Source organism: Copadichromis virginalis, linkage group LG9, assembly GCF_057382275.1.
Source record: "Copadichromis virginalis isolate Kocher_CV1m ecotype Utaka linkage group LG9, C_Virginalis_male_GT1.1, whole genome shotgun sequence".
NCBI classification, from domain to species: domain Eukaryota; kingdom Metazoa; phylum Chordata; class Actinopteri; order Cichliformes; family Cichlidae; genus Copadichromis; species Copadichromis virginalis.
Window position 1 is genome coordinate 18630622 of NC_140626.1, and position 10095 is coordinate 18640716.

The window sequence follows — 10095 nt, forward strand, 5'->3', positions numbered from 1 at the left end:
TGTGCTCCGCGGTGACGTCACATTCCAGTATGTGCAGCTGAGTCGCAGTTTGGTCAGAAGAGGTCAAATATCCCCCAAACCCACCCAAAGGCTGCCAGTTCAACAAGAGATCAGCCGCTGCTGACGGATCATCTCCACGAAAATGGGCAACTGTCAAGTAGGCGTCATTCTCCTCCTAATCTCTCTGAGAAAAACACTGATTAAAGGCTAGATTTAAAAAAAAAAATCTCTTGGCTTCGCTGGTTTAAGTCTGTATGAGCCATACTTTCGGTTCGACCACCGCCAGGAATGACGGCTGGATTATGTCTTTGTAGGAGTTTAAAACATGTTTTATTTGCATCATTTTAGTCCGTATAATGCGAGCCGCCCTCCACTTTTAAGGCTTTACGCACAACCCATTTCATCATACGGAACCTCTATTATTGCGACTACACTGACGAGATAAAGAGCTGTGAATATAGATTCTCAGTTAGCGCTGTTTCTTTAAGGTTCAAGCGGTGTAAACGCTGCAAATGACACCGTCTGGGAGACGCCGTATCGGGGTTTACGCAAAGGAAAGGGCCACTCCTTTGCGGAATTTCATCACGGTCCCGTTACACTAGTTCTTTTTTTCTTTAATGAGTTCGACTGTGCGCAATGAAAGGATTTCACGGGAGGCTGTGGATCCTGTCCTATCACCATGTTATTAATCAGTACAAATGGTTGACACTACTCTTTTTATTTGAGTGAGCAAATACTACAGCTATACTTTTAATGATTCAGCGCTGGATGTAGAGAGAAGAGCGTGAGATGAATTGTTTTTGTCAACACTCGACCACTGGAAACGTACTAACCATACTAACCACTTCCTGGCTGCATTTTCCAGCCTGAAATGTAAAAAAAAAACTAACAAAAAAACAAGTACAATATATTTTCTGAATCCACAAAGGCTTATCTCAGTGAAAACATATTCTATCCACTGCAAAAGACCTCGACTTTAAAATCTCATCTGGAAATCAGGGACTTTTCAATATTAGTCATATTTAATATTATAGAAGGGCAGAGCAGAATAGTCCAGGAGATGTCTTTCAGATGCTTCCTTATATACTGCTATAGGTAATATGGCTTGGCACATTGTTGTGAATAACTTGTGAACCTATAATATGTCAAACATTTTAAGGCAGAAAGAAAATTTCTGTGAGAAGTTTTTGGCAAAGTTCCTTTAAAAATGCTATTGATATATTTTAACTGGGAAAAGAAAAATAACTGGACTGATTAAAATGCAGAAAGAAGAATAGGTAGAATAAGGTCCAGTTATAAGGATACTTGCAAAGGAGATTTATTTCATATTTATTTATTTTATATGTAAGTATACAGGCTCTAATACATCCATAGACTCCGCCTGATATTTTGTTAAAAGTTGATTTGAGGTGAAGCTGAAGAATTCAAAACTCTCCACCTTTATTATTCCATCCACTTTGTGCAATGTAGCAGCACCACTGGCAGCAAAACAGCCCCAGCGCATGATGCTACCACCACCATGCATGACAGCTGGTACAGTGGTCTAAGGTTTGAAAGTCTCATCTTTACTCCTCTTGTCATTGTAACCAAAATAAGTCAGTCTTTGTCTCGTCTGACCATTAAAAAAAATTTCCCAGAAGCTATTTGGCTCGTCCATTTATGGGGCTGGAAATTTCAGTTGATTTTGAAGATCTTGACTTCACATTTTAAGATTTGCTGAGTATTGTAAAACTCATTGCAATTATAATGTGATTTAATTGCAAATTATTATTATTATTAATAATAATTAATATTTTTGTTTGTGCCTTCAAAACACTCAAGGTCACCTTACAACACAAAAATCAGGATGGATTATCACTGATGTGAAAATGAAAACAGATGAGTTTTGAGCTGAGATTTGAACTCTGTCAAAGACTCAAGCTGACAAAAGTGCAGCGATAATGGGTTCAGAAACAAGGTGCGGCACAGCTGAAAGCTTGAGCACCCGTGGTGTTAAATTTGAAATGAGGATCAGTCAGGAGATCAGCTGAAACTAAACAAGGGAAGGGGGCACAGGAAGGGGTCCTCAAAGTTAAACTTTGTCAGTATCTGTTTTATCCAGTATACAGTTATCTCACTTAAGTTATTTTTTTTTTGCTTAGAAATGGACAAAAAAAAAAACCAAAAACATGCCAGCCCCTATCAGTAAAACCTGCCACAAATGCTGCCATAGGATGGAGTCAGTCTGCGATCAGTCTGCAATTAAAGGGTGTCAAGCCAGTTATTAAATTTTTTTGACAATACACCAATGAAATGTCATAAATCATCAAAAATCCCATATCTGATGTTGTCTACACAGACAGAAATTCACATTTGTTACCTTTGTGCTCAGAAACCTTTGTGTTCTATAGAAATATAACCAGAATAAAACCAGCTGGGAGCATACATGCCAACCCTCCAGATTTTTCCGGGAGAATCCTGAATTTCAATGCCCCTCCCAAAAATCTCCCGGAGCCATCATTCTCCCGAATTTCTCTCGATTTTCCACCCGGACAACAAAATTGAAAAACCATATCCCACACTGGCCCAGTCAATTCCAGTTTCCAACAATGGCTACTACTACTGCAGCTACTTAGTTTTTATATTACTCTTATTACTTTTTCTGGGTCGCAAAATAAACTTTTAACATATTTTCAGGCGAGAATGTAGCTGTGTAAACTTCAAATATCTGAGCTGACGAGAACAGCAAACTCCCGGCACATTAAACATGACATATAAGTCACTTAGATAACGTAAACATGTTATTGTTTGGCTTTTTTCAGTGTCTTATTTGTTCGTGAGTAAATCGGTTTGGCTGAGTTTAAAGTTATTAGATTAGATTAGATTAAATAAAACTTTATTAATCCCTCGGGAGGGTTTCCACACAGCTGAATAAACGTCAAACAGAAGAAGGTTAGACCCTCCAATTTCACAGTTGCTCACTTCCAGTCTACCTGGCTTTCGGAGTACCCGGCCCACTTAGACCGCGAAGGCCAGTTCCGCCGGACAATAATAACGGTGACATTTAACTTATTTTATCCGATAAATAAACACTGCAAAATTAAAGGGTTTTTTTGTAAATATATGTATATGTATACCCCCCCCCCCCCCTTTTTGAATGTCTCCCTAATTCTGAGGTCTCAAGGTGGGCAAGTATGGCTGGGAGCCAGCTGAGATCAGACCCTTGAGTTGGGCTTATTGACAAAGACTCATTCAGACTGATGGCAACATGTTGGCATTGTCTGCAATTTTAGATTAGAGAGTAATACAGGCCTACGACAATCTTTCTACGTCTGTCCCAGGCAGATTGTGACTGCAGAAAGGTTGCCTCCCATCAGGCAGAGGTTTTTTGTAGATGCAGGAAGGTTGCTGTCCTGTCGAGCGAAGTGTGTCCAGTATTTGAATTTGTTTAATAACATATCGATATTTGGCGTTCCTATCGCCATACAAAATATTAAGATACTCGGCTGTATCAATGTTTCCCCTCACCCCTAAAATATCACATATGTTATTTTAGGGGTGTTGTATGAACCTGTATATATGAAAATACCATAATATTCATGCCCATATATGTAGTCTAATGTATCTTTGCTATGGGAGACTGTTCTCTCTCTCTCTCTCTCTCTCTCTCTCTCTCTCTCTCTCTCTCTCTCTCTGTGAAACCCCTCTCAGCTTGCTTTTGGTCCCTCGATTGCACTTCACTGACTGCTTTCATTCATGTGGCCTCCACCAAGTTTGTTTAAAGAGTTCAGTTGCTGAATTCCTCAACGAGGAGCACCATCCCTTCCCCCAGCTGCCAGCTGCTCTTGCCTGCGATCAGAAATCCTTGCATAAACAGTGATTAGCTGTAATCAGTGTGTGTCCATAACAGTTACTGCATGTAACATTATTATTTTTGTTTTCTCAGCCCACAGTTTTTCCCTATGAAGATTTTGATGTTGTTGCTGACATCAAGGCCATTCGCAAAGCCTGCAAGGGGTTAGGTAGGTTGTGAATATGATGAAAACGGTACATTATTTAATTAAACTAGTCTCTTTAAACTTTGAAAGGATGCATCTGATTTCTCTGCATCTGATCTGTTGTGACTTCTTTTCAGGAACTGATGAGCAGGCTATTATTGACATCCTGGCAAACCGGAGTTCAGCTCAGCGTCAGGAAATTAAACAGGCCTATTTTGAAAAATATGATGACGTGAGTGCCATTTGACATGTTTCTCATTTCAAATGTGTAAGAAACATTTTTTTTTATGTTTCTGCTAAAATCAGCATGTCTGTCTGGGATAGGAATTGGTGGATGTGTTGAAGAAAGAGCTGTCAGGGAACTTTGAGAAGGCTGTCCTTGCCATGCTGGATCCGCCGGTTATCTATGCTGTGAAGGAGCTCAGGAAGGCAATGAAAGGTCCGGGCACTGATGAAGATGTCTTGGTGGAGCTCCTCTGCACCGCTACAAACGCTGTAACTAGCAAAATATATATTTATATTGACAATCATATTGCAATTCAATTTCAGAGGAAATGTCTAACTTCCTACTTTTTTTTTTAACAGGACATTGCCATGTTCAAGGAATGCTACTTTCAGGGTTAGTACAATAAGCAACTTAGCAGTTTTTAAATCTCTTCTCCGTTTGATGAAATTACTAAGTGTGAGTCATCAACCTACACCTCATACAGTAGCTTATTATTTTTGTCTCTAGTGCTATGTCACATTTTGTTTAGTCAAGGCCCATCCTGTTTCCACTTCCCTTTCATTATTGTGCTGGCGCTGAGAGTTGATTATACTTACCACTATAGCTGGCTATATCCTCTGTGGTTATAGGCACTGAAATCTTATGAGTTTTGAACAGAGTAACCTCTGTTTAGTTTTCTTTTTATAATTATGCATGGAAGGAATTACATCATCATTCAAGTTTGTCGTTGTAATTTTCTACAGAGTGCGTATGATTATTTAAGAGTTTGTTTTATTAGGATTTAGAATGACTAGAACATTCTTTGGTTGATGTGTTTGATGGCTTTTAATCAGCCTGTGGATATGCTGGTTAGCTGAACAGATTATTAGCATGCTTTGTCCTTATTCTTCGGGTGAACTAGCTAATATGCTATGTTAGCACACTGATAGCTAAAGCTTACATTTTATAGACCTGAGCGATGACTTTGCTGACTTTGCTAGGTATTGTTGTTTTACTTGGGACAGCATAAAGCTAGCACAATAGCATATGCAGGGCACACTGCTAATAAACGTATAATGAGAAAATTATTAAATGTAATAGCAAGCTTCCATATAGTAGTCAAGCACCATGTTATAGTTATCAAATGTTTTATTGATGCTTTACGGGCCAATAACGAATAGCATAAGAGATAAATAAAACACAAACAGCAATTCAACAGTAGTTCAACAATTTTTATTATTAATTTATTAATTATAATAAAATAATAATAAAATCTTATTTTCTCACTTCAAGTAAAAGAAGGTTTGTATTCAAAAATAAAAAGGCTGGTTGCAAAATCTTTAAATAAGTTCTCTTCCTGTTTCCATACATTGAGTGTAAACACAAAGGAAAAAGGCTGTGCAGGTTAATATAACTGTGACAAATGTTGCACAGAGTAAAATAGAAATGGTCAGACAAATCTAGAAAGACCACTAGATTTGTCTAGTAATTGGTCTGTTGGTCACCTCAGCTATAAAGAATAAATAATAGCTTGTTAGAAAGATGCCATCATTCCAGTGCCCAATCCTAATAGTTTAGAGTGCTGCCCCATTTAACCAGGACTATGACCAAGTATGTGAAAATATTTACTTGAGTCATGTGCTCTGCTTCCAATATTACTTGTGAAGCTAACTAAGCAGCTAACTGCACTACTTCACTTTACACTATTAACTAGTTTTCTGATTGTTGCTGTACACTTTTATGCACAGCAAGGAAACGAGAATAGGTGAATGGTTGCAGGAAATGGCTAAAATGGTGGATGAAATCTAGGAATATACTAACATAAAATACTATCCAGAAAACACCAACACACTTGTATCGTATGGTAAAAGAATATCTGGTGGTCCTCATGCTTTGTGACTTTTCTCGGTGTCACTCTTGCAGTGCACGAGCGTGATCTTGAAGCCGATATCGAGGGAGATACGAGCGGGGATGTTAGAAACCTTCTCACAGCTCTTTTGCAGGTAAGTGGCCCTGAGTTTCTACTCTACTCGTGTAACTAAATTCCTCCCATCTGTCCCTGGACTGAAATCGAGCTCACTCTCCCTTCGCCAAACCATGCCATGTGAACACACACACACACTGGCCAACATCCAGACAGCCTCTCACGAGTAAAACGGAGCCCAGATAAAGTTGCGTGAGTCAGATAAATAGACCTCAGTAAGGACCAAAGTCCTCTTAATTGTCTTCTTCCAGGGCAACAGAGATGAGAGTTATGAGGTGGATGAGAATTTGGCTGAACAAGATGCTATTGCCCTGTTTGAGGTACAGTTTCATTTTTAAATTATTCATAATGGCATCGTGGCAGATTTATTGACCCTGAAAAACATTAATATTCGCTGAACTGATGCAGGCTGGTGAAAGCCGTTTTGGGACAGACGAATCCACTTTCACCTACATCCTGGCCACCAGAAATTACCTGCAGCTCCAGGCCACCTTCAAGATATATGAGCAGGTTGGTATTTGTGCCCACTGCTGCAGTGATATTGCATATCTGCTTGCACATATCACATTACTGTTTCCTGACACCTAAATCACTACATAAGAAATATTTGTATATGGAAAGTGAAAGGTTACTCTGTAAGACATTTACAGTGCTTAACTCAGCTAGTTATACTATCTCAACAGCTCTCTGGAACAGAAATCCTCGATGCCATTGAGAACGAGACTGGAGGGACACTGAAAAAATGCTACACTGCTCTCGGTTAGTATGAATTAGAAAGCTGTCCATATTAAAATCTATGATTCTAGATTTGATTTAATTTGATTAGAAGATTAGAGAAGCAGTGGTAGCATCAAAATCACATGGCAAACTGCTAGTTTTTTGTATACTAGATGACAGGAAAGTACGTTGGGTAAACTCCTATTGTGCTATGCAAATAAAAGTTTCGTGTTTAATAAGCATATTGAAGAATAATAAATTGTTGCTGCAGGAACATATGGTTCATAATCTGCTGTGGAATTTAATGAAACCCTTTCCTCCTCCTCACAGTAAGAGTTGCCAAGAATCCCCAGCTTTACTTTGCGAGACGTGTGAACAAAGCGATGAAAGGAGCAGGCACTGATGAGGACACCCTGATTCGCATTATTGTGTGTCGCTCTGAGGTAATTCCGCTAATGATGCATGACCTTGTTTATAAGAAGGGGCCAAAGACTGTCAAGCTAAAATACACGATAAAAGATGATTAAAAACATTCACAACATGCTGCGATTACTAAACAGCTCTCTGATTATTACATCTGTTTTTACAGTATGCATGTTCTTACACTTTAAAGTCACTTATAAGACTGTTCACTGCCATCTTCAGGCAAACTCTGGTAAATCCTGTCCCCTGGTTTATGTTAAGATACAAACGTATAGTATACAAGACATTTTTAAATGCTAATCAAAAAGAATTCAAACAAGTGCAGAATGTGGATCAGAAATCTACTCCAGAAAATGTAAATGATTTAGGCCCCAGTCACGTAGGTTAGAGACCAGTTGGCAACTGCCTGGCAACCTTTTGTCACTATGGAAAAATTTGTATTCTAGATAAATTATGAGTAGTTGCTTTAGGTTTCTGACAGTCACTGTGAAACTGATGTATAAGCCCTACTCACAGAGATTTAAAGTCAGTAACCTCATGGTAACCACTGGTTGCTAGAGAAAAATGTGTATTCCCAAAGTGGTTGGCAAGTGGTTGCAGAAGACTGGTGGCTCTAGCTTTGTAAAAACTGGTTGCAAAAACAGGTATATGTTGCTGCAACTAAAACTTCTATGTGATTGCTTTGGTCACCACAGTTATCAGCAATTTGCATAGAAGCACCACTTCAGAATTAACTCCCAGATGTTATCTAGTGAAACTGGGCAGTACTCCCAGTAACTCCAGGTTGTCGATGCCACACCGTCTTTGCGACCACTTTCACCCAGTAACTTATAGTGACTGCTAATCAACCAGTTGGGGAATACACATTTTTCCCTAGTGACCAGAGGTTTCTAGGGAATCGCTGGCCTGTCTCTAGGCCTGTGTGAGTGAAACTTTAAACATGAGTTTGTCTTCTCCACATTTGTTAGAGGGTCAAGTTGAAACTGATTATTTCCATCATATTATATTTGGTAAATTCCCATGAGTTGACTTCTGGCAGGCTCGACATAAAGGCTAATTTAATTTTGTGGTTCTCTTTTTTTCAACAGTATGATTTGGAGACCATCAAGGACATGTACCTGGAGAAGTATGATGTGTCCCTTAAGGACGCCCTGAGGGACGAGTGCAGCGGTGACTTTAAGCGCCTCCTTCTCGCTATCTGCCACTGAAAGCCAGAGAGGCAGGCAGGAAGGACGCGGGTTGTCTGGTTAACAAACTAACTTTACTCGGTCTCTCTGTATGATATTGTGACCGGAGCAGGAGGGTAGTGGGGCGATTAAATAATTAACTTGGCTCGTGTCTTGTCCAAACTGACTTACTGTTAATGTGGTTGGCTCTCTATTTTACCTCCTTCACAGACGCTGACCTTGATTCTCTTACTTAGAACTTATCAGTGAGTGAAGCTGTGTCTCACAATTACTGCCCATTTCTTAGTCAATTTTTAATCTTTAATTAACCAGCATTTATATAGTGGCCAGTATAAAGCACCAAGATTTCTACAACACAAACAGGAGCCAGCTGTAGTCACACTGAATCAATTAGATCGAGCGTGGTGTGATCAGGTGGCTTAAGACTTGATAAGATAATGACGTTAAAAACATAAGACCTGTATTTACTTCGCTACCTGATTCTCTTGCATTCACTAATCTATTAAGACTTTCATGTAAGTATTATGCTTCTTTAGATCAAATACTTCTTTGACCTTTTTCACCCTCCGTGCCCCAAACTGTGCCTGTTATAACTAATGCAATCAGTCAGCATGGCTTTGTGCTTTTAAATGAAGAAATGTGAAATTTCGAGTTGAAGGAGTATTAGCTGGCATTATGAAGGCTATGCAATGCAATGGACTTGAATCTGAACTGTTCTCACAGCAGCGGTTATATATTTTATCAGTTTCTCATTGAAATAAATTATATATTGATATATATTTAGTTGCAAAAAAAAGGAATTGACAAATCCAAATACACCTCTCCTTGTTATACATGTATTTTTTTTTTATATATTTTATGACTAACAAAGAAGAGTGTTTAATACGGAGCATTATTTAGCATACTGCTTAGAATAGACCAGAGGGTGTGTGAAAAGAAATCTGATCGTGATGTTCAGGTTGATTTTTAACATGTGGAGAATCTGATGTCTGTGTCACTTGTGTGTCCGTTAATGGCAGCTGAGATTTATTCTTATGAGTGACCACTATTATAAACATATTGCAAAAAGATACTCAAATGACTTACAGCACATGAGATAGTCACAGCATCAGCCTGCTTATTAGCTTCTATATAGCCAAAGAATTTTAGTCTTACTGCTAATAAAGTTTCCTTTAATGTCATCATGTCTGACTTTATTCATACCTCAGTAATCCAAATGGCCTGGAACATGAACACTGAACATGTTACACTGAATGGGAAAAGGCTTACTATCATTTTATGTTCCGTGAAAGGAGACCCCACCTTCAAGTTTGTCACCACCCCTTTGCTGCTTTCGAGGACAGTGGGAAATATGGTAACAGCACGTAAATGTAATTTAATTTAGGAAATCAAAATGGGAAATGTTCACATGTAAAGGACACAGTTAACCAAGTTGGGAGGTAAGTGTTGAGCTTTCTTTTATTAACCTCAAAATATCTTTGAGATTGTAAGAATATTTGTTGTAACTTAACAAACACATTAACTCTGTGGATAAAAACAAATAAAAACCAAAGAAAATAGGTTACTATTGTTGTGTGCACTGAGGAAGATGGAAGCCTCAGT

At 38.7% G+C, this 10095-nt stretch overlaps 1 protein-coding gene across 1 annotated transcript; it reads left to right on the plus strand.

Moving 5' to 3' along the window:
• Positions 1 to 9674, plus strand: anxa13 (annexin A13). The gene is made up of 11 exons (XM_085468029.1): positions 1 to 157; positions 3926 to 4001; positions 4115 to 4209; positions 4302 to 4472; positions 4563 to 4596; positions 6106 to 6185; positions 6418 to 6486; positions 6575 to 6676; positions 6850 to 6925; positions 7214 to 7326; positions 8395 to 9674. Exons 1-11 carry the CDS (start codon positions 143 to 145, stop codon positions 8512 to 8514), a joined length of 951 nt encoding a protein of 316 aa, XP_085324155.1. The 5' UTR covers positions 1 to 142; the 3' UTR covers positions 8515 to 9674.
• The last annotated feature ends 421 nt before the right edge of the window (positions 9675 to 10095 follow it).

What these genes read in the sequence shown, in the direction of transcription:
- anxa13 (XM_085468029.1), top strand. An exon ending in TCTGCACCGCTACAAACGCT is followed by an intron (nt 4,473 to 4,562) that starts GTAACTAGCAAA and finishes TTTTTTTAACAG; the next exon opens with GACATTGCCATGTTCAAGGA. An exon ending in CAAGGAATGCTACTTTCAGG is followed by an intron (nt 4,597 to 6,105) that starts GTTAGTACAATA and finishes TCACTCTTGCAG; the next exon opens with TGCACGAGCGTGATCTTGAA.